The sequence below is a fragment of the Glandiceps talaboti genome, chromosome 18 (genome assembly GCF_964340395.1).
Source record: "Glandiceps talaboti chromosome 18, keGlaTala1.1, whole genome shotgun sequence".
NCBI lineage: Eukaryota > Metazoa > Hemichordata > Enteropneusta > Spengelidae > Glandiceps > Glandiceps talaboti.
The window spans coordinates 10,812,715-10,836,892 of record NC_135566.1 but is presented as its reverse complement, the minus strand read 5'-3'; the positions used below and the strand labels follow the sequence as shown (position 1 = coordinate 10,836,892).

Sequence of the window (24,178 nt, the reverse complement as noted above, 5' to 3'; positions counted from 1 at the left end):
TGAAATAATAAGTTTCTTGTGACATACCTAGTTGCAGTATGTTTCAATGGTTTATTTCATTCAGACAAAATGTCGCAACAAATTGCAAACTGGCAATTTTTATGTAGAATATGCAGTTTCTTATTGGCTTGTTTCGTGACTGTATCATACAGATCCAGTGAACAGTAACTTGACACAGGCTGTACCTTATGTGTCCACATACTGCTACAAGTTTTCTACAGTGTCCAGAGCTAGCCAACTTATTATAGATACTAACCTGTGCTCGTTGTTGTACTGTTTGCGTGAGCTGTGCTTGACTGACAGTGGTAACGACACCGGAACTGATGACTGTGGCTTTCTGAGTCACTTGCTGCTGTCCTTGGCTTTGGGCTTGGGCCTGTGCTTGGGCTTGGGCCTGAGCCTGCAGACGTTTCAACTCCTGCTGTTGTTTCAGTTGCTGTGAGGGGATTTTAAAACACTTGGTTAAAACATGAAGACTTGAACTTTACATGGCCAAGTACATTGCCTGTATTCTTTGGTGCATGTTATTTTACCTCTTGTGTAAATTTGAAAATATCTCATGTTAAAATCAGATCAACTTTGACAATTACATTTTAGGAACCAATAGACCAATGGTCTAATAATTACACCCTAATGTTTGAATCTAATGGTCTTGGTTTACTATTATCTACTCAATAGAACTATATACATGTATTTAAATGGGCCATTCTTGTTCAGGACCAACTTCTACTGCTGGTTAACGCAAGTTTTTTAAAACCCTGTTTTAATCCCTGTATGACATTGGCCTTTAAACAGTTCCACTTTACCTGAAGCTGCAGTCTCTGTATCTGAGTAGGTGTATGCTGTTGCTGTTGCTGCTGCTGTTGTTGTTGTATAGCCACTTTGCGCTGCAACTGTTGCTGTTTCAGAAGAGCTAGCTGTGATGGTGTCAATGTCCTAGTTGTGACAGCTGCTGGAGTACCTGTGACAAAACAGCAACATTGAACAATTTACGTTGGGTCCTCACGGCAAGGAATTAAAATCCTCAACCTACTCCTATCATTCTAGATGTAATATATGATGTGAGAATTTGGTGTGCTATCACAGCAGGGACATATAAAGTTCATTCAGATTGGTTGTTTCACTGTCATACCATGCAATTATTCACAATCTACAGGTTAAACTATTTTTATCTTGCAAGTGTTCCACATATACCAACAACTGTCTCCAAAACATACCTGGTGTACCAGCTATTCTTGCTTGTATTGTTGTCACTGGTGATGATACGGTAGCTGTTGTCATGATGCCTGTTCTTTGTACTTGACTGGCTGCTACTTGGGTCACCTCTGATGCAGCTACCTGTGCAGCGGCAGCAGCTGATGACCTGGCTTGCTGCTGTTGCAGCTGCTGTCGTGCTGCTACCAACACTGCTGCTGATGGTATGGTACTAACAGTCTGGGAAAAAATATATATATATTTTTCTTGCTAAAATTACTGCAGCAGTAAAAATGATGCGGTAATACAGTAATAGTGTAATCGTTATAAAAAGGTAAAGTATGATCAAGATGGAAGACTTGTAGGGGTTCCTGCAAATTAATGTCCATGGTTTGCGTAAGAGGCACCCCCCACCACCACACACAAACACAGTATAAGTCTTCTAAAGGTCATTAAACTGGATTATTTTCTGGTGTCATTTTATATTACCAGACTTCCACTTTAAAATTGTTACAGCAACATGAAGGAAACCTTGCTTATTTTCTACTATATCAGTTTTCCAAAGCAAATTACTCATCAACCCCCAAACTAAAGCTTTACAGAATGTGAGGGTGGAATGGCAGATAGGAATAAAGGTGATAGACACTTACAGCGGTTGAGACTTGTGACACCTGTGGAGTACCGACAGTAGCTACTTGTGTCTGACTCATCCTCTTGTTAATGTTGGCAAATGGCGTCCCCACTGATACTACACTGCCGGCAGTATTCACTACAATACTGTTGTTACTGGCTGCTTTCACTGGTGGTGTTCTAGTCAGAGGTCCAGTTTGCTGATGGGGGTCAGAAAAATGTCAAATGTTAGTTATGATGGTTTATTGATTCAGTTCTCACTGTTCATAATATCGCCTTTCTGTTCCCAACAGTCTTATTATATACACACCGTGGGCAAACCAAATTCATTCATTTGGGGAAGAAATAAAAGATACTTAATGCTGATGTTATCTCTGAGCAAATACACTTGCAGCAAATCACAGGATGTGCCCTTATAACACCAGTGGATTATGTTAGCTGGGAGTGTGATATCCCACTTCTAATGCTACGATGGACTCTAGATTGTTAAATGTCAGGGTTTCAATCTCATTAATGTTATCTGATCACTAGAGCCACATGGATTATATAGCACCATCCTTTTGTTCTGGAGCCACATTTTCTAAACCTCTGTCAGACAACTCTTTTTTCACACCTAAATTTTAATCTGAAAGTGAAACCTACCATGACAGTTGCTGTAGTAGCCGTTGCAGCAACTTGTACTGCTTGTGGTACTTGAACAGTTGTTGTTGTCTGTTGTATAGTCTGTGCCTGTGTTTGGGCTGCTGCTTGCGCCTGCTGTTGCTGCTGCTGCTGCTGCTGTTGTTGTTGTTGTTGCTGCTGCTGCTGCTGCTGTTGTTGTTGCTGAGCAGCCAATCTTTGCTGCTGTTCAGCTGCGGCCTGGGTACAAGAAAAGAATGCAGAGAAAAATGAATTCTCATGTTCTTTTTGTACTGCTATGACTATACTATATATCTTTTCACCACTGGTAGGTTCAAATACTTACACATGCATCACAAAACGTTGTGAGAAACATGATTTCACTGTGAGTTTGGACAATAACACTACAACAAAGACACAAAGATTGAGCACTGTAGAGGGCATAATAAAAGAACGAAGTTAATACACATTTCATATGCAAGATCTAACATAGCAAGAGATAAGAGAGGATTATCAGATGTATAATGCTGTTCAGCCCTAATCAGCCTTCTCTGAGAGTGGTAGGCAGATGGGGTGCCACTGATGTCACATATCTTGCAGACTACAGGGAAGAGAGCTTATCAATAAAACTAACAACTTACAGCAGCAGTAGCTGCAGCAATCTGTTGCTGTTTCTTCTCTCTGGCGATACGTTCAGCTCTGATAGCAGCAACCTGCACTGGAATCAATGGCTTGTCATAGGTGATACCACTCTCGGCCAACACTGCAGCATGTTTGGGATTCTTTTGGAATGGATTTACCAAACTGTGGAATACAATGTATGAAACCTAATGTTAGACAGTGTCAACAGAATTTTTCTGATGTAAATCATTATGGGTCATTCACACTAACTATTATTGTACGAGTGAAGCATGTGCACACAATGCTGAAGAGATGAGCTAATTTGAGCTAATTTGAATATTCTCATTACATGTGAAATCAATACTTGTGTTGCTACACTCTGTGTGAAAATATTGCCTTCACTAGTGTATTGCTTGAGATGACTTTGCAAAAAGAATGAGTTACTGATTGGCTGAGGATGTGTACGAGGGACAATGTATCTTGTTTACTGAGTGAGTGAGTGTGTGTGTGTGTGTGTGTGTGTGTTGTGTGTGTTGTGTGAGTGACTATGGGTGAGAGAAAGATGGTGTATGTGACTTAATAAATGAATGAAGATGACAGCATGTGAAGCAGTATGTATACTCAGTAGTGATTGACTGCGACGAAGGATTAGTTAGTGAGCTTGTGTAGTGACTGGTTCAGTGAGTCACAAATTGAGGAAACAGTGAGTGAGTATAACAAACTGAGTTCACAAACAAGTCAGTTAGAAAGTTAATGACACACTTACACTTGTCTGAGAGGTGGTGTCCTTTTAGCAGCTGTCACTTTGACCAGGTCAAACTTGCCAGTGAACAGGTTGGAATGAGAAGAATTCTGATCTTGGGCATACAGCTGACTGGTCTTCATAGGTCTGTTATTTTTAGTCTGTAACAAATTCCACTGTTGTTACAAGTGGGCAAAGCATATCAAGAGAAAACAAACTTATTTCATTTTCCCCTAACAACAAAAAAGTGGAAAATAACTGAAAAACAACTCAAGTATAATTCCCCCAAATAAACAAACAAGTGGTTGATAACTTCAAAATAAAAATAAAAATAAAACTGTTCATACTGTTGGCTATATCCCCAACCTTATTAAAATCTGATGTAGTGTACATGTCGCAATTTCTTTTTGGCTGTTACGTTTACTGTTGTTTGTTATTTTGTGAGCACTCATTACATACATCTGACACAATACCATAGGTTTTCTCGAACCCAATCTCGCACTTACGAGTAACCAACCAGAATCCATCTTACAATATAACAATCAACATTCGAAAGTGAAATAAAGTGAACCACCAAACAACGTATGTTTTTTAGTGTATTATGCTTTCTCATTTGTTGTGTGAATTCACTCAGCACTTGCATGGCTTGGGAAAACCTATGGTATTATGTCAGATGTATGTAACGAGTGCTCACAAAAGAACAAACGACAGTAAACATAACAGCCAAAAAGAAATCACGACATGCACACTACCAGATTTTAGTCAGATTGGATATACTCCTTGCTTTATGGCTTAAAATACTGTACTTTGAACTTCAGGAACAAATTCAACATTGTCTGTGATTTGTTAGTATATATGTGGAGACAAACTAATATGTAACCAATACATGTAATCTAGCAATATCTATATGAACATTTTTGTTTGTGGCTTTGTTGAAAGAACTGTAAAGTATACATTCAACTAATTCTTTGAAGTCTTAGCATGGATACATTATATTGGTAAACAACATGTCACGCATACCTTGTAAATACCCTTTGATTTTTTCTGTTTCTTTGGATTAGTATCGTAGAGTATCTTTCCTTCTTCTCGGGGTACAATCACACTCTCATAGCGGTTCTTGCATTGTTTGGCTGAGCGGTAGATGCGACTACATGAATTAACGACATCGCTGACCAAATCCCAGTTGATAGTGTGACCAGGGGATACGATTGTCAAATTCAACGGCAGCTCAAGTAGTGTTTGCACAGCCTGTCATGTACAAGGAAAGTGAAACAATAATGGTTACGGCTATTTCTATGGATGGAAGAACCCCTCTGGTATATTCAGGTTATTCATTTTCACATGAACATTTTGTCAATGAACAGATTCTAGGACAAATATTTACAAAGAAAACCTGTGATGAAATTCAACCGTTTTCACTTAAATGCTTTCTTTGACAACGTACTTGTTAATAATTTATATTGAATGAAAACAAATTTTTATATACAATAAATCTACTTATTTTAGGTGTAATTTTTTGTGTCTTTTTATCACATTCTGTTAAATATTCTGCTTATACACTCCTTTCTAGACAGACTACAGACCACATTAACAGACTACACACCTGCAGCAGGGCCCAGTCTTCATTGATCAACCACTCAGGTTTATCTTGCTGGGTATCTATGACAGGTTTATTAACCACTGGTAAAGGCTTCATAGGTTGCTGCTTCATCAGTGCTTTTAGTTTCTGCTGCTTGGCTTCACGTCTCATCTTCATGATAGCAGCAGTTGGACGGTCAAATAGAGATCTTGGCAAGTGTGTGTGTTCTCCTTTGTGTGGCTTCACCTTACGACCTATAACTGTGAAAACAAAAATGGTGGTAAATTTGTCAATCTTGCTACTTGTCAAAACCATCATGAAGTTTAGATTTTTTAAGCAAAGTAAAGAGCTTGTTGGTAGCATGGTTTGTGTGAAGCCAGCAGTGTAAATACAGAACATGTAATTTCTAGTTCTTTTGGCACATTGAGGTCAATCTTGTAGGAGTGGAACATGGGGGAGAGGGGGGCAACAGTTGCCATTGGGCGACTTCAGTCTGTCATTCTTTTCCTCACATTTTAGGAATACCTCATTGTGTTCTGTATTTACGTGCATATTTTCATTTCTAGAAGTCTTCCGATGGCAAAAATAACACACTGTATTCATTTAGACCATGTCACTGCAAACTTGACTAGACTGAAAAACCAGCCATTGAGGGCGCTCTTCTAATCACCTGTTTCCACAAAGGGAGGGGATGACAAGGTCGCTCTCTAGTCTCTGCGATGTATGTTATGGTCTACAAAACTGATATGCATGAAAGAAGACCTAACCTAGATTACTACATGATCATTTGACCATAGACAGTGTCTATAGTTTGATACTATTCAAGTGCTCACCCAATGAACAACAAACTTTTTCACTACACCAAACTTGATAGACACAATACAAATGCCCACATGAAGTAACACACAATACACCTAACATGTAAGTGACATGTTTTGTGGAGATTCTTACCCATAGAGTCGATTCTTATTCTCTTGTGTTCTTTCTTGATATATACTGGAGGTAGTTGGGACTCAGTCATCACATGGTTTTCATACAGCATACACATAGATACATCAATGTACACGTCATTATCATCTTGAGGAGGGGTAGGTGGGGCCCAGATCTGAAGAAGAAAGGGAAATAAAGCTCTCAACACCGATACAGACAACTGTCCACACGATACAAACCACCTAGGTGGTAAGCTGGCATACACAAACCAACCTGTGTATTACAGGTAACACTATGTACTGCATATAGCCAATACATCAAACCAAAGTTTAAATCCCAGGTTCTCATATTGTCATTATCTCATCAGTGGAGCCCATGAAGACCCTCATTATCATGCACTTCCTGACCGTATTTTAGTGTTGTGGTGATGCAATCTTCATCTTTCAAAACATATTCAGTGTATATCATGATCGATGTGCGGAACACTTATGGTTGGGTTTATTTTCATTTGGGATGTGAATACACGACACTTGATGCTCGAGATACACTTCACACTTCAACTTTCAAGCAAGTCTCGTTTAATTTTTCTATCATAGGTCAAACTCTGAGTATATTCCTTAATTGAATGTCACATCAGATATTCTATTTTAAACATTCACTAAATACAACATATTTGTGATATAAATTACAGAATGCTGATTATAACTTTGTCAAAATTTGTCCAGTGACCTCAGATTTACTGTTTTCTTGTTTGTAAACTGCATGTATGAAATGAGATTTGTAGAATGATACGTTTGGACCAATTGCAGCCCAGAAACTTATCATGGTTTCATTACCTTTGTGTGGTTTTGAGGGTGGCCTGAGATAGTAAGATTACAAGAAGTCTGGTGTAGAGTAATCAAAAGGTATATTGTACTACAATGTATTCAGTAATGTTTGCGTATGAGTTACAGGTATGAACTGACGCAAAGTACAAGCCCAACTGAAATCTGTATTCGGTAATGTTTATACAGGAATTAAAGGTATGAATCGACCAACTTCATGTAACTCTACTCTGTGATGTTTATGCATGTGTTACAGGTATGAACTGACTCTCAAAGTACTGGTCTAACTAATTCTGTATTCAGTAATGTTTAATATGCATGTGTTACAGTACAGGTAATAGATTACTCTGCAAGTCCATAAAATGTGTGACTTCAGATACTAGATAGAGTTTTTGATGTATTGTACACTTACCGGCATAATTTCAGAAGAGGTGTCCGATATGTAGACCTGTAAATGATAAGCAGCTGTGTAACTGATCTGATTCATTACATCTGGTGATGGACATTATTCATTAACTTGGCAAAAGTACACCAAAAAGGAACTTGGTACCGAGTGTTCTGCTCATAGCAGGGTCCTAGGGCATGTGCCATGCTGTGTTTTTGCTAACATCAGTGTTCTAGGGTATATGTCCCCACGAATTTAGCCTTGGGGGATAATGGGCGGGTATTCTGGCAATCAGTTTTTTGAGTTTCATTTTACCAAACCCTCAAGATTTCTAGACATGTACAGCACATCTCATGCATAAAATGTCTCTTGATCAATGAAAAGTCATTTGTGACTGGGTAAATTATTGAGGACAGAAACTCCCAAGTGGTATTGTTAAATGTTCTGTGTTGTAATATACCTTTAAGGTTCAATTCATCATATCATATGCCGAGATACAAAATTAGATGTCATCATTCACCCCCTCCCATACCCTCCAGATTGCATATCATGTAAATCCTTTGCATCTCCTAATAATACTTTGGCTATGGATTGAAACTAAATACTAAATTCATTTACAGCAGATTTCAAAATACTGCTCAGTACTCTGCTTCAACCACACAGAAACCAATAAGAAACTACACTTGCTACACTTTAAGATAGCAAGATTATATAAATACAGAGTTTCTTGCAACATTTTGTCTAAATGAAATGAACTAACGTGCCACCATGCAGAAATCAAATTGACACCTCATGTCTGCATCTTGTTGCAGTAAGTTGGTTTAAATCGTTGATTTCATTTCATTCAGACAAAATGTAGCAATAAATTGATACCTTGCTATTAAAGTGTAGTACGTTCAGTTTCTTATTGATTTCTGCATGGTTGTATCAAACACGGCCAGTGAACAGTACTTTGAAATCCACTGTAACTAACTCAAAGAATATGGCCATCCAGTTGATATTTCATTGCAGAAAACACCACATCAGAGTTCATCATGATCTGTACTATAGAAATTACCAAACGACTTTTCATTGATCAAGGCATCATTTTTTCTCTCTGGCCAAAAGTTTATCCAAATGCACAGACTTGGTTCATATTTCCCTGGGGCTTACACCAATGAGGAAATATCAAACAGTTTCTCACTGTAGGACTATAAGGGGGGAGGGGGGAACAATGATGAAAACCAAATATTACTTATCACAGTAAGTTACTTCCATCCAAGGCTAGCCTGTTCTTTTTATGCAAGTGAACTAAAGTGGCCACGAAAATGAACACAACATGGAAGTAAATCAAAGCCTTCAACTGTTAGGTGACATTTTCTTTACCGAGTTCCTGGACTAGAAATGTCTTTACTTATAGGTGACTAGCTAGTGGCAGAGTATTATTTTCATACTGTCATTTTGTGTTCAATGAATACTAGAATTTTACTACCAGGATGTTCAAAATGTACAGGTACTGCTTGCCTTGGATGATAGCAGTATAATGTATGTTCTTCAACCCTCCTCTTCTACACACATACACACACACACATATACACTCCCCATCTATGTATGCATCCTTCCGTCAACTGCATGGCACTGTAGTTTTGAGAGATGGCATAGGCGACTAACCACGGCTGGACAAGTGCATTATAACACAACCCATGAACAATTGGTGCCAATCAAGTCAGTCAAAAGAAAACAAAACATAAAATGTCAAAGTGACAACACTAGTAGTTTTTTTCTTCTTCTTCAATTCTACATATTAGATACTTGTCCCAGCTAACAAAAGGCCCATGCCATTTCCAAACCCAGTTCCATGCAATGTGTCAGAAGCCTGATTCAAGTGTTTCATTGTATCAAACATGTCTGGAAATTGGAAATGTTTATCAAATACTGACTCTAGCGAATAACAAAAATTGTTTGATTTGATTGACACCAAAATGGTCTTGAATCATGCTTTAATACAGTTTTTCTGTCAAAGGGTCCTGCCAGCAATGCCATCCTTTTAATACAGACCATGCAACAACGTCAGACACACGCACACACAGGTAGGTAGTGGTGGTGGTGGTGGTGTTTTGTGGTGGGATAGGAAAGTTCAAGAACACAGCATTTTTTTTTTCTTTTTTAGCACTGACAAAATTTTATTCACAGGAACTCATCTTCACAAATAAAAAAGAAATCTGGTTCCAAACAAAGTAAATCTCAACCATGGCTCCTCTTTATCCCTGACTGACTTGCTTTCTCTTAACCTCACACTGCATTGTTGGAAAATGCAAAATACTGCCAAAATAGATTCTATACAGTTTTACAAAAAAGAACGCATTGTGCAATTTGCGGTCCTAAGTTTGTCTTTTTTTTTTTTACAGTATATGACAAGTGACTGTACAAATAATGGCTTATTGGCACTGAAGAATTTTCATCAGACTAGACAGCATGATTAGTTTTCTGGGTATATCCCTATGCAGAATTTGAAGACTTATTTAGGGAGGGCCTGCTAGGTTAGTTGATATTAGCAAATGCAATCTGTTCTATCCCTGAATATATGTCTCTACGTCACCTAATTTTCTATTATCATCAACTAGTCTTTGCTTCACGTAAAGGCTGTAATAAGTTACTACCACCGCTACTTCCGAGATCATCAGAAGACAAACGAGAACTCCTCCTCTGTCTGCTTGGCCTGTCTGGTGATACTAATTGTTTGATTGGAGAGCTAGCACGTGAACTTGCTCTGGAGCTGCTACGGGAAGTACTGAGGCCGTCTAAATTACTAGAAGAGTTGTGCCTTGAACGTGTTTTGACATGCCCGTCAATGATACTTCCCTTTGAAGTGTTTAAATCACCATCACTACTCTTTCTAGTGTTATACCCACTATCACTACTTTTCCTAGTTCTGTATTGTGGTGGGCTCACTTTCGGTGTCTTGGGCCCGTTCTCTGTGATAACCTTACTAGATCTAGTGGTCGGTGATTTAGACATACGATCACTCCGTAATCGGTTAATCTTGCCACTGTCTGGCTTACTACTAACTGGAGTTCTCTGAGAGCTACCTGACCTGGTCATATGACTAGACCTTGTACTACTACTACTACTACTACTAGTACTAATTTCTTTACTCCTCCTTTTTTGTTTATGCACCTGGTTGTTTGCATCCGCTCTACTGTACGTTGTAAACAGGACTTCATCTTCTTCCAACTCTGCCCGCCTTTCTTCTTCAGCTTTTAGCTGCTGTAATCTACTTAGCTCCCAGTCCTTCTTGGCGGCTTCAACTTGTTCCTAATGATGTAAGAACACACAAATAATGTAAAACATTGCTTCTGATAATGCAAGTCATTGTCTGGATTCCAGCTGTCCATCAACTTCAGAAAAATTTACTTCAAAACCATAAAACCCCCTTTTTTGTTATTATCACCAGTATCTAAAACATGTTACACAAAGAAATCCAGATTTTCAGATATGGTAGCCAAGTATTAGCAGCTGTTATGTGGAGTGACTTCATACACACAAAGATTGCAACCTTCTACTGTATATGTATACTTATCAACATAGTGCAGACACTCAGTGTGGCATGTATGTCTATATATCTATATATCTATATATATATATCTATATATCTATATATATATCTATATATATCTATATATATATATATATATATATATATATATATATATATATATATATATATATATATATATATATATATATATATATATATATATATATATATATATATATATATATATATATATATATGGGCATTGCAATTTGTGGAATCTATGTCTACATAAAATATGGGAATGACATTTCATAGGTTGAATAAGTTGATCCTGTTCTTACCTCTGCAACTTTGAGCTGCTCGGCTGCAATGGGTTCCAGGGAAGACTCCAAGAAACCAACGGCATATCTTTCTACTGGCATTAGCTGCAAGCAAGAAATAAGATTTGAGGATCAGAGGTGACCAAGGGTCAAATAACCAATGCATTTCAATTCACTTGACCGCTCTTCGTTTGAATACTGAAAGGAAAACATGTGTACCAAATTTTGCCACTTTTGCATACTTTCTGGACAACTCTTTAACAGAATAATGTAGACTGACTAAAACACTACCACAATGGGTAGGAGACAAAATAACTTTCAGAAATTTGTAGCTCAATAAATACTTGTCATTCACAAGAATGATGCTGAACAGTTAACCAGCTTAGTATTGATATTTACTGATCTGTGGTTCTCCAAGAACCAGGGAATTTGATGTTGTATTTTCTCGCTACATTTTCGTAACTTTTTGAAAAATCTGGGTGGTTTAAAACTGATATAAATGGAATGTTACTTTTAAAACCCTGTCTTGTTCAGTATAGAAATGGCCATGTTATGAAAGCAATTCATCCTCATTTGTCAGATACTGTGTTGAATAATGCAATAAATGATGTACCTGTTCTTCTAGCTGGGCTAGTTCTTCCTCCACCTTGGATATCTCCTCACTTGGCTGTTGGCTTTCCTCTCCATCAATGGGTATGGTTTCATCAAATTCTGCCAACTCGGCTGCTTGCTCAGCGTGGGCTATGGACGCTGCTTGAACATCTGCATCATCTTCAGCCTTTGCCAATGCCTGTATTACACAAATATGTAAGTAGGTAACATCGACCAAAGTTCCCTGGTCATTTCACCAGTTTCCTAACCAGAGCTGTTCAGTACGCTAAGCTAGAAAAATTTGAGCTCCCAGGTCATTTTCCTAGTTTCCTAAACAGTGTTGTCAAAGGTATTAGGCTGGTAAAATTCCTGGCCATATCGACAGTTTCCATCTCAGTGAACTTGGCAAATGTAGTAAGCTAGTAAAATCTGACTTCCTACGTAAATTTTACCAAGGTTCTTTATCATTTTGATTTACATATATATATAAAATCTAACTAATAGAGAAAATTATTTCTTCAGGACCACACACTAGTACAGATTGATTTCTATGGCAAACAAAGCTAGCTTTGTAACTAAATAAAAATCTTACATAATGCTAATTGTTAGCAGCCAAATCATGATTGTAATTCCACTGATCAGGTAGTCAATTCCGACACACGGCTGCTTTTTTATATTGCGTGCAAAATCTGTCTATATACTGATAACATACAGTATACAGATCACCTAAATCACGCTTGGATTTCCAACAACACTACTTCCATACAAGTTGAAATCAAATGTTTCAAAGTTCACTGAATTACACATTACAGAATAAATTACTTTGAATTGGTGTTTCACTCATGTAACATGATATTTTTTAACATTACAAGGCTTGATATTTACAATTTAAAACCTTTTCACTGAAAATAAACAAGGCTAGCTAAGTTTCACCTATGCCCCACAATAACACACTTCAGTTACTCATCATGTAGCTTTGAAACTGTTAACACTTACCTGTTCTAACTGGGCCGGTGTAAGTTTTTCTTGTGCCACCTTTGCCTGTGCCAGTTTCTCCTCCCTTTGAGACGCTGTCAGTGATACATCAAACAGGTCCCGTATACTTGTTTGCTGGATAAGTGAGACATATAAAAAAACGTAAATATTTCCAGTTCTCAGATGTAAGAAATCAATTTTCATTAAGTGAAACCATGACTCTTTCAAAACATCATGCCAGCCAGTAGTCAAGTAACACACCTTTTTACATACACTATCATTTTGTATGATTGTTAATGTAGTGATGCTTGAGGGTCTCAATGGAAAGAAGTGCTTCATTTACTTTAGTACTGTAACACTTATTTGAGCTACCCTGAATAAATAACATTTTATTATTATCATTTTTAATTTCTATTTTTTATGTATAGACAACTTTTTTGTTGTATAGAATGCATAGACAACTTACATGTTTGAAGTACGCAGTAGTAAAGTTACCACCTTCAATCGACACGTCTACTAGCATTCGTTTCTGATTGGCCTTCTTGAGAATGTTTTCCTCCACCGTCTTCTCACTGATAAGTCTGAAATGATTGCAAAAATTTCCATATATTTACAAACTATGACACACATACATAACATCAAAAGTGTAAAATACAGGGAAGGTGGACAACGTAATATAAAACAAACGCTCCATTGTCCAATATTCCATCATCACACCACCGCTATTAAGTATGTCCTGGTTCACTTAAACTTTGTAGCATGTGCTTATGGTAAGAATGATCAGGTCTACAAAATCTGGTAATACTGCATGTTTTCAGCCGATTTTTACATATTTCAGTCAACAAATTTACACTACATTCAGTTATTTTCATCACAGACTTCATTCTTTTTAACAACTTGAAAATGTATCCCCAGAGAATCCGTTTTCATAGCAATTTTGCTACAGACTCTACTGTGGATGTTTCTCTATGGCCAAGGCCACAACCAGTCAAAACGGGGAATGTAATCTTGACTGGCCTTGGTATAAATGGCCAACAAAAGTCACACACCATCTAATGCTACAATATTGAAATACAAACTGAAACACTGTATCTAAAATATTGAAAGGAAACAAGGAAAGGTGTCACTAAATTATGATAAAAGTGATATTGATAACCAAGCCAGGGAGTATGCCGAGATGAAGTCCCCTAGCACATTGATCATAAGTCTACTGTATTACAGACTTAGTACCTGTAAATGTGTACATCTCTAGTCTGTCCAATCCTATGACATCTGTCCTGAGCCTGGGCATCCATAGTAGGATTCCAATCACTGTCGTAGAAGATGACAGTGTCTGCACCTGTAAGGTTAACACCAATACCACCACTCCTTGTCGACAGTATAAATACAAATATCCGATGATCAGCATTGAATCTCTCCATCAACGCCTGGGTGGAGAGCAAAACACACCATAACATTTTCAGTTTTACATGTTCAGATAGGTTATTATTAACACTACAACTAAAGATTTGATATATCCTAAGAGAGTTTGCATTCATGGCAATTTTGCCGCCAACTCTGCCAAGGAGACATTAATCTATGGCCAGGGCCACAACCAGTCAAAACAGGAATGGAATCTTGACTGGTCTTGGTATAATTGGCCAACAAAGGTAAAAGATGTTGAGTGAAAAAACGTTTGTGAAATTCTGTTTGCCAACTACATGATACATTACCAAAGTTATTTCAATACTTTTAATTCATCTATGTTTACAGTCAACTACATGTGGTTGCTAAACTATTACCATCCCTTGCCTATTACCAGTGTTTTTTGCCAAAGTAGGTAAAATCCACTGGGGTTCCCATGTCATTTTTACCTGGGTTCCCAAACAAAATTACCATAGACTCTATGGGGAAACTCTCACTTTCACCCCCTTCTACCTTTCTGTACCAGTTCCCCCCAAACTTAGCAAAAAACACTGATTATACACTAGTCTGAAAAATTCAGTTGTTGGTCTGGCTATACAACCACTTGCTACTCCAGTTTGGAGCATAGTGCATACGCAGAAACAACAACACATCTTCCAGGCTAATTACATGCATGTACACAAACATAAAACCAATGAAATATAGTTGAAGAGATAAGAGACAATACCAATCAACCAAACTAACATTCAAGATCCATGAAAATGCTCAATGTCAAATGTACAAGAAAATACGTTGTAATATGTAGAAACACGTAACCGGATATCTCACCTGTCTCATTTCAACTCTTGTAGTGCCATCCAGCCTCAGGTATGTATAGCCGTGGTAATTCAGAAAGGATTCCAGGATGTCCAGCATACGGGTCATCTGTGTAAATATAAGAACCTTGTGTCCTCCATACTTCAACTGTCGAAGTAAATGATCCAACGTTTGAAGTTTACCTGTCAAATACAACAAAAATAAAAATATATATCAATGAAATCTGTTAGCTATCAATCTTACAGAAACAGATTTCGTATCAATTATTACTGCAAGTTAAGAAAACGTCCGTGTTTTAAGTTCTTACCGGTATAGTATATCACATACTAAATGTAAAGTGAGTTGTGATCAAGATTTCATACAGGCTTGTTTAACAAACATATTGTGGCTACAGTATGACAGCATTCAGTTTTTGTTTTTTTCCATATCTTTGCAAAATATAGAAGTTTCATTTTTTTCTTATGTATGCAAGGCTTGACAACAAAATCACACTTTGTGCATAGTACAAGTATCACTGTATCGAGTCCTCATTATACACAGAACCGATATCAAAACAAATTTCACACATTCTGTCTAAATATTAACTGTATATCTCAAACCTGAGACAAGATCTTTTGATGTAAAACTGTAGACTTTCAAAAGTTATGGAAATCCTAAAATTGACAATTTGAAGATTTTGAATTTGACCAGATCATGTGATTCTAAACAGTAAATGTATTGCGACATTCTTGTTAGTTCCCTTTTGAATAGAGAACAGCAGCATTGGTGTGAACTATCATTTATCAAGCGTGTATCCTCAGACAGGATCCAGGTAAAAAGTGGGAGTCTTTAAACTGGGTTTTTAAAAAGGATGGGTTAATCTCTCCCCTGAAATTATAACCATGATGAAAACAAAAGAAATTTCACATGGTAGCGTTGAGGGAGTAGTTGCAAAATAAAATTCAGTCATTTACCTCCTCGCGCATAAGCAAATTTTCAATGACTGCTTTGTTTTCTTAAAATTCTCCATTTAGTGTGTTGCATACTTGTACCACACTTACCACAGTCGTACTGTATTAGTCTTCTCTCTGGGAACTGAGTTTTCATTCGGGAGTCAATCTGATTTACAAGATTAATCCTAGGCATGAGTTCTTGATGCAGAGCTTGTCGCAGCTCTCTGTCTTTACGTAGTATCGTGGGCGGAGTATGTGAGGTGTGCATAGTAATAGGGCAAGCGTCTACAGGTGGTACTACCAGGACATACCTACAATATCAACGAGCAATGCAGGATGAGAAACAAATTATGTATGTCTGTTATAACCACAAATACTAACTCAGCTATCAGCATTCTTCTGGAATGTTGTCAAATCTGAATACTGTTACTATGTTTTCATAGCTCTCCATGCCTTTTACATTAGGGTTTTCCTGCTCATATATAATTTGATGTCCAGTAAACTTTACTTCAATCCCATTCACTCCCTAGGCAGGTTCTCCAATCTTGGCAAAGAGCAGGTTTCCTTACGACCATTCCAATTTATATTTATCAGATGGAATGAAATTCCTTCTCAAGACAATGACAAGAGCTTTGGTTTTTCCTTAGTTATAATATTCCCCCTCCCCGATCACAATTACCACTCTCACCACCACTCTCGCCACCACCACCACCACCACCAGAGATACCCATGTATACAGTGAGTGTAGATTAAAGAACACACTCAGTTCAAAGTTTCATTCACAATATATTCATTTTCCAGACAGTATGTTGTCAGCATGTATCCTCAGACAGGATCCAGGTAAAAAGTTGGAGTCTTTAAACTGGGTTTTTAAAAAGGATGGGTTAATCTCTCCCCTGAAATTATCACCATGATGAAAACAAAAGAAATCTCACATGGTAGCGTTGAGGGAGTGGTTGCAAAATAAAATTCACAGTCATTTACCTCCTGGTACATACGCAAATTCTGTATATTTGCTTGTTTGGGAATGAGAATGAAACAACTCACCTGTCAATGATATCTTGCAAATCCTGTAAAAATGTCTCTGGTGTTTTCACCAGGTTTCTGAGAGGTTGAGTCTGTCTCCAGTATACAGAAGGGTGATTTACATTGGCATGGTTGTGTACATTGTGACAATGAATCATGCCCGAACTTTTGAAGGTAGTGTCTGTTAATTTACAAGGTACTGTGTCATTGAGGATTGACACAGCCTGAAAGAGGTCCCGTCCATATACAGGCCTGGCGTCACATCGGTATTTGTTGAAGCGTACAATACTTTCAAGTTTTTCCTTGCGTTCTTGTTCCCGTGACTTCTCTATGGATTCCTATCAAACAAAATAAATACACACAGGTCAGGTTGATCTGACACTGAATTCTGTGAAAGAGGGAAGGACTCAAATTCAATCTAACAAATGTTTCCTTTCTTGGGGACCAGAGAAGCAATGGTGGGCACTTCAATGGCTCGTACTTGGGAACATACTCTTGGCCACAACAGAAAGCCTTGGTGGTACTGGTCTTCCACAAGGCTATATAATTGATGCGGCCTAATAAGGTTTAATTTCATGTTACATTTCAGAAAATCAGTACTTTTATTAAAGTTTACATTACGCTGATGACATCCGAGTGATTCGGACAAAAGCTCTGTACTCTCTTAACCCACAGATTCCTGATAGCTATCTTTATTTCATTATATTTACACTACTCCTTAGATGCTTTTACTACATAATATGAAGGACACAGCTTTCAATCAACAACAACAACAACAACAACAACACACACACACACACACACACACACACACACACACACACATACAACACAACTTTTTCATTCAAGCATAACAACTCACCAAATACAATGGCGATTTTGGCATCTCTACCACCTTTTTCTCTTCCTGTTTGATCACCTTTGGAGCAGGTTTTGGTACAACAACTGGAGGAGCTTCAGTAGTTACAACCACTGGTTTTTTAGTTGGCACTGAAACCGTCGTCAGCACTGTACTTCCTGATGCCTGGGTGTCTGTTGGGTAGAATAACCAGTGTTCAGATTACCTCATACATCAGATGCATACTTTTTAATGTTTTCGATTAATTGTTGTGGTGTTAGCAGGGGGTAAGTGAAATAAAGAAGAGAACTGATGGAACACATGCAAAAAATGTAAGAAAAAGGATAGCAAAATGAAAATAGGAATGTTAGTATGGATAAGGATTAGCTGGTTATACCATGACTGCCTGGTATAAAATTTAGAAGCACAGTCATGTTGGGGGAAGTCACCCCAACTAGCAATCAAATCAACACAGCCAGGAACAGTTCAAAAGCAAATAATAAATGTTTACTGAAAAAAACAAAACAAAATTATTAAACAGAAATTAATGAAAGGATAGTTTTAATTAGAACAAGAATGAGATGTATGTGGGAGCAGGGATTGTCACAAACAAAGCATGGCGACATTCCCTGATGGTTTTTTTGACCTGAGGCATGGTTGGTGGCCACAGACCAGGAAGACGATGATTTGGAAGTCGATGCTAGAAAGTATCTTATCTTAGCAGCTACCTTTCACAGATATCGTGCCTGTGGCCACAGCAACACTGAGGTTGGAGATTGGCACTATTTTAACAACTGGCTGAAGTTTAGAAGGCATATTACTACTAGGTCTGATGGGTGCTAGTGCTGGCATTCTTTGGCTCACTTGACTCTCCTTGCTAATACACTTGTTAGCTTCTGTTACACTAGCTGTCTTGTCTACAGTTCCTACAGAAGGGACTAACAGCGTACAAACAAAAAACCCATTACCTTGCATTTCATAGTTAAAATGACATTTAATATTTCATCCTTCCTACACATTTGCATTACTTAGAGAACTTCACATGATATATTAATAATGTTATTAGCTGCAAAAACTTAGTTTTACACTCTCAACGTTAATTACCCTTCTTGGAACAGATTCACTGCTTGTTACTCATTACTTTGGCTAAAATGTGCCCTTGGTCTCTTACAAGATCCCCCACCAGATTAGACCATTTAATAGCAAACTTAGTGGGTAGTATTCAAAAACCAATCAGATAGCAACTGCTTCATAACAAATGTGAAGTTGGTGAGTTATTTAGGTTAGACTACGCTCTATGAATGCAGATTATTACGCCTCGCAATTGCAAAAAATTGAACAAAATACTATACTTAAAGAGTCCAAAACTTACTTGTTGCTGAAGTAGAGAGTGACACTGCTGGGCTAGATGCGATGGTCACTGCGGGCGTAACAGATGTAGATACACCAGTAGTAACAATGATGTTAGCTATTGTAGTTTTAATCTGCTGCTGCTGTTGTTGTTGTTGTTGTTGTTGTTGTTGAACTGTGTGGTGTTGTTGCTGGGGCTGCGAGGGAGAGCTTACAACTATTGAAGCCGGTGATGGAACTTTGGTGTGTGCCACAGTTGCTGCCGAGACTCTTGGCTGTACAACAGCTTGTACAATCGTTGCTTGCTGAGCTGGTGTCAGTGCTGCAGGCCGTAAAATTTGCTGTCCTGCAGCAGTTTGAACTATCTGTACAAATCCACCTGAAATGACAAACCAACAGACACTGATAAGAACAACATATAACAACACTTATCCGAATTTCTCAAATTATATGTGTAACTTGGATGCTGGATGGAAAAAACTTTTGAGTACTAAGGTTGAGTACTTGCCAAAAAACAAGCAACAGCACAAATATACGGTATCTGTCTGTCTTGTCTTTCTAGTGAAGCGTTAACTTCTGCACATTTGTTTTTTCCAATACCGAAAGGAATAAATCTTATAATTATGATTTGTATCTGATCTGGTGTCCAGTTGGCACGAGATACAAGCCTCCAGTGAATAGGATCAGATGGGTTGTTTTTTGAGATGATAAGCACTTCATACACTATTAATATCAAGTTGTAGAAGTGACTCTAAATCTCAGTCACAACAGTACTGATAGCAAACAGAAATGTTATATTTACATTTAGGTTTAACTCCTGTTGTTCTATGAATGAACTTTACGTTTGGTCTAACCTCAGTGACTCGATTAGCGAGATGAAAGTTTGCAAATGACTGCAATTTGATTGTAGTGGGGGCAAAGTGATTATCTCTGAGGGCGAGAAATGAGAAAGTTTCTCTCTTCTCATCTGTACACACTGGCTTGAGCAAATTTAGGATCTAATATCAAATATATATTCACTACTAAAATTCCTACCTTGTGGAAGTTGCCTAAGTTGTCCTGCAGTCAGTGCCAACCTGGTCCCTTGTTGCCCTATCTGTACTGTGATAGGTTGTGAGGTGACGATTTGAGGTCTGACAGTTGCTGAGGTACTGGCTGCACTACTGGTGGTCACCAATACTTTGCCTTGTTGTAGCATACTGACAGGAAGAGTGTAACCAGGTAACTGTGTTGGCTGCGTTGTCGTGACCGACACTGGTGTTGCAACCTGTGACACCACAGCAACAGTCGTAGGGTTGGCCTGCTGTGGCATTTGTACCCCTGATAATATTGTCATAGGTGACGCTTGGGTAGTTACTGCTATAGGAGATTCTGAAAGACCTATGAAAATAAAAGAATGCGAGTCAACATTTGGTCGATCGTTGGGCCTAGATCCACACACACATACATATTAGTCTCCTCAATAACTAAAATACAGGAGCAAGTAAAAACCATTACCACTTGAAGTAAAGCACTTTTCACTCACAGCGTTCATGTCAAGTGTACGTAAAAGTTCACTCTTTCAATTGCTTCAATGATAAATAAGTGTAGTATGTGATGTTTCTAATGTAGCCAATTTCTAAAGTATCTTCTGCTAACAAACAGCAGGCTGACTATAGTAAATGATACCTGATTATAGTGTAATGTATCTGATCTGGTGTCCAGTTGGCACGAAATACAAGCCTCTAGTGAATAAGATCAGATGGGTTGTTTTTTGAGATGTAAGCACTTCATACACTATTAATATCGAGTTGTAGAAGTGACTCTAAATCTCAGTTTGAATACAGATTTGATATACTGAGCCACGTCCTTTGGCTAACTCGAGACTTTATTCCTGTTCAAGCTTTGCAATTCAGTACAATAATCATTTCATCATTACTTTACAGTTTACAGGAAGTGCTCCTGAAGAACTAAAAATCTACTTTTTGAAATAATCCAGTGCTTACGTTTGGTTGGTGTGACAATACCAATAGTCACAGGAGTAATGGGTGACCTGGCTGGTACAGGTATTGGCGATACTCTTGAAACAGGTGACGCCCTCACTTGACTTACAGGTGACGGTATCGGTACAAACGGAGATGTCCTACCCTCCTTGGGGGCTGGGGACAATGTAAATAAACGGCCTGGTTTGATTTTCATCTTTGGTGGCCTGGGTGGAGGGTCTGGTTGTGAGTCTATTTCCTCTATAAGCGGTCGTGGTGTCTGTAGTTTTCGGATACGATGGGCGGCAAACGCTGGCAGTGTAAGTTCCAAGTCGGCAAGGCAAAGATTCAGTGATTGCAGATCGACATGCTGTGAGAACAAAACAACAGAATTATTCACTCAAAACCATTTCCAACTACTTTAGCAGAATTCATCATGTACTACCAATGAACAGAAGTGTCACTTCTGCACATTTGTTTTTTCAATACCTAAAGGAATAAATCTTATAATCGTGATTTGTATCTGATCTGGTGTCCAGTTGGCACGAGATACAAGCCTCCAGTGAATAGGATCAGATGGGTTGTTTTTTGAGATGATAAGCACTTCATACACTATTAATATCAAGTTGTAGAAGTGACTCTAAATCTCTCAATCTAAGTGTTTTGTTCCAGAACTTTGTAAGTCACCCTTATCTATCTAGTGATATAACAGAAATCAGATTGTGTCATACCTTGAATGGATCGTAGACCAATGCATTCAGAATTAATGAGGCAGTGTAAAAGGAGATTCCCTCCATGTGGAACGGGGAGACGGTTGGCCTTAGCTCAAACAGATCAGGATGGTTACACACTTTCCGTAGCTGCATGAGAATGTTGATAACACTCATGAAGTGGCCAGACGCAAGAGTCTCTTTCGTCCTGTCAATATAACAAAGTGGCAGTGCAGTTAGTTTGTTTTACTTTTGAAAATATCCTTCTTGTAAAAAACACCTCACTGGCTTAAATGCTAAAATAACACACAGTTGAAACAAAGCTGTTCGATGCACACAAAAAGACGATTACATTTCATTATAAAATCTGTGACGTTGCAGGAAATGAAACTCAAAGTTCATAAAAATGCCTTATTTCCTGATGTGGCATTCTGTTTTAACACGATTTCATGGCATACTTGTGCACATAAGTTTTGCTGAGAATATTGATGTGTCTACTGATTTGGGACTTGCATTTGTGTACCAATACTATGTATAAATACTTTATATTTTTGTAATGAAATATTTGCACACTGTAGGACTTACTTTGCTCTTGACATGAAATCATCATAAAGGAATCTCTGTCGTTTAGATAACCTGCACTTTATAACATGTTCATATTTGGATGGCAATTGAGTTTCCACTTCTTTCTTGAGACGACGAAGAAGAAATGGACGTAGCACCTACACATAGAAACACAATGGTGTTAATTGAAACCGTTGGCAGCAAGAGTGTGCCAATGTAGTGTGACTTGGAGCCGAGTATTGAAACACATGGTGGAATATCATCTACTACACCACACTCAAGCTAAGATTGTTCACATTCAAACAGTAAATACAGGATTTATGTTCTGATTATTATACACGATACATGACAACAAGCCTCTAAATCACATAGAATGAACACATCAGAATCACCATTATTTCCCTACATTTTTATGAAACAAGCTTGTTCCCATTTCATTTCAAAATTTATCATACATATTTCTTCATTCTGCCAGGGTATAGCAATACGAGGGTTTTGTCACTACTTATTGTTGCTAGTTACAAGGACCCTTAAGTTACTCATAGTTTCACCACGGTACATGGCCTGAAAGCTCCAGTCATTATTGCTATTTATATAGAATGTAAGTGGGTAACAAATAGTTACATAAGCGGACCAAAGACTGGATTTTATACAGACTAAATGGTACATTACTCTTTTCAATGTGATGGTGTTATCAGTGTATCAATGGTTTGTCAAGATATAGTCCACCATGAATACCAAAGAAATCACATCATATTGCACAACCCCTTCTATTTATACCGAACAACACTAAATGTTGTTGAACTTCTCAACAACTAGGGAAAAGAATTCTTCAAAAACTGAACATATCTTTTCCTTACCTTATGTAATCTCTTGATGAGGTTTTCATTGTATTCCTGACTTCCTTCTATCATTCCAGACACTGGATTTGAAAACCATTCCCTAAATTCCCGATGCGAGTGAAATACATGGGGCATGAGGAAATGCATCAATGACCAGAGTTCCATTAAATTATTTTGCAATGGGGTACCCGTAAGCAAGAGACGTCTTTGACTATTGAAATTAAGCAGTGTTTGCCACCGCTGTGATTTGAAGTTCTTTATGTTCTGAGCTTCATCTAAGACAAGGTATTTCCATTTCTTACGTCGGAAGGACTGGTGGTCCTGCAGTACTAACTTGTAGGAGGTGATACACACATGGAATGCATTAGTTTTGGTCCAACCCTGCACAAAAAAGGAGATAAAGAGCGAATATCAACATTTTGCGGAATTACTCAACATTGTTTTTTTTACTCCCGACACAAACACACATATAGTACTATGACACAGCCATTTATTGTTTGTGTAACTCATACTTATTTATGGACTTATAAGTGACAATAAAGTGTCAGTGCATAGAACATTTCACCCTTGAGGTACGACCTGCATTAAATCAATACCTTAAACTTCAAATTGGGTATTCTATAGGCAGACACTATCAGATACCACATCAGTGAAAACAAAAACTGTACACTCTATGCATTTCACATCTAAAAGTTCATAAGTATTGGCTTTCTGAAGATCTACGGAATCTGTTTTTCCAGCTTTCACGCACACAAAACATCAACACATTGTATTCCTACGGCATTGATTTTTTTTTTAAAAACTAAGTC

At 37.9% G+C, this 24,178-nt stretch overlaps 1 protein-coding gene across 6 annotated transcripts in view; it reads right to left on the bottom strand.

The window, feature by feature from the left end:
- Positions 1 to 24,178, bottom strand: part of LOC144449334 (helicase domino-like) — a 43,006-nt gene that overhangs the window by 4,811 nt on the left and 14,017 nt on the right. For 5 of the 6 annotated variants that reach the window (XM_078139857.1, XM_078139859.1, XM_078139858.1 and 2 more), the window contains 28 exons: positions 23,388 to 23,750; positions 22,549 to 22,685; positions 21,985 to 22,171; positions 21,278 to 21,623; positions 20,328 to 20,672; positions 19,315 to 19,671; positions 18,671 to 18,880; positions 17,967 to 18,136; positions 17,126 to 17,442; positions 16,187 to 16,389; positions 15,159 to 15,328; positions 14,157 to 14,353; positions 13,393 to 13,507; positions 12,948 to 13,061; positions 11,974 to 12,150; positions 11,382 to 11,465; positions 10,680 to 10,817; positions 7,551 to 7,586; positions 6,336 to 6,489; positions 5,409 to 5,644; positions 4,826 to 5,053; positions 3,830 to 3,966; positions 3,084 to 3,246; positions 2,467 to 2,682; positions 1,845 to 2,024; positions 1,218 to 1,434; positions 807 to 961; positions 257 to 436 (listed from right to left, as the gene is read on the bottom strand). In XM_078139857.1, coding sequence (XP_077995983.1) covers positions 257 to 436; positions 807 to 961; positions 1,218 to 1,434; positions 1,845 to 2,024; positions 2,467 to 2,682; positions 3,084 to 3,246; positions 3,830 to 3,966; positions 4,826 to 5,053; positions 5,409 to 5,644; positions 6,336 to 6,489; positions 7,551 to 7,586; positions 10,680 to 10,817; positions 11,382 to 11,465; positions 11,974 to 12,150; positions 12,948 to 13,061; positions 13,393 to 13,507; positions 14,157 to 14,353; positions 15,159 to 15,328; positions 16,187 to 16,389; positions 17,126 to 17,442; positions 17,967 to 18,136; positions 18,671 to 18,880; positions 19,315 to 19,671; positions 20,328 to 20,672; positions 21,278 to 21,623; positions 21,985 to 22,171; positions 22,549 to 22,685; positions 23,388 to 23,750 — 5,532 coding nt within the window. The remainder of the gene's footprint in view (positions 1 to 256; positions 437 to 806; positions 962 to 1,217; positions 1,435 to 1,844; positions 2,025 to 2,466; positions 2,683 to 3,083; positions 3,247 to 3,829; positions 3,967 to 4,825; positions 5,054 to 5,408; positions 5,645 to 6,335; positions 6,490 to 7,550; positions 7,587 to 10,679; positions 10,818 to 11,381; positions 11,466 to 11,973; positions 12,151 to 12,947; positions 13,062 to 13,392; positions 13,508 to 14,156; positions 14,354 to 15,158; positions 15,329 to 16,186; positions 16,390 to 17,125; positions 17,443 to 17,966; positions 18,137 to 18,670; positions 18,881 to 19,314; positions 19,672 to 20,327; positions 20,673 to 21,277; positions 21,624 to 21,984; positions 22,172 to 22,548; positions 22,686 to 23,387; positions 23,751 to 24,178) is intronic. The other variant, XM_078139862.1, reaches the window with a different exon arrangement.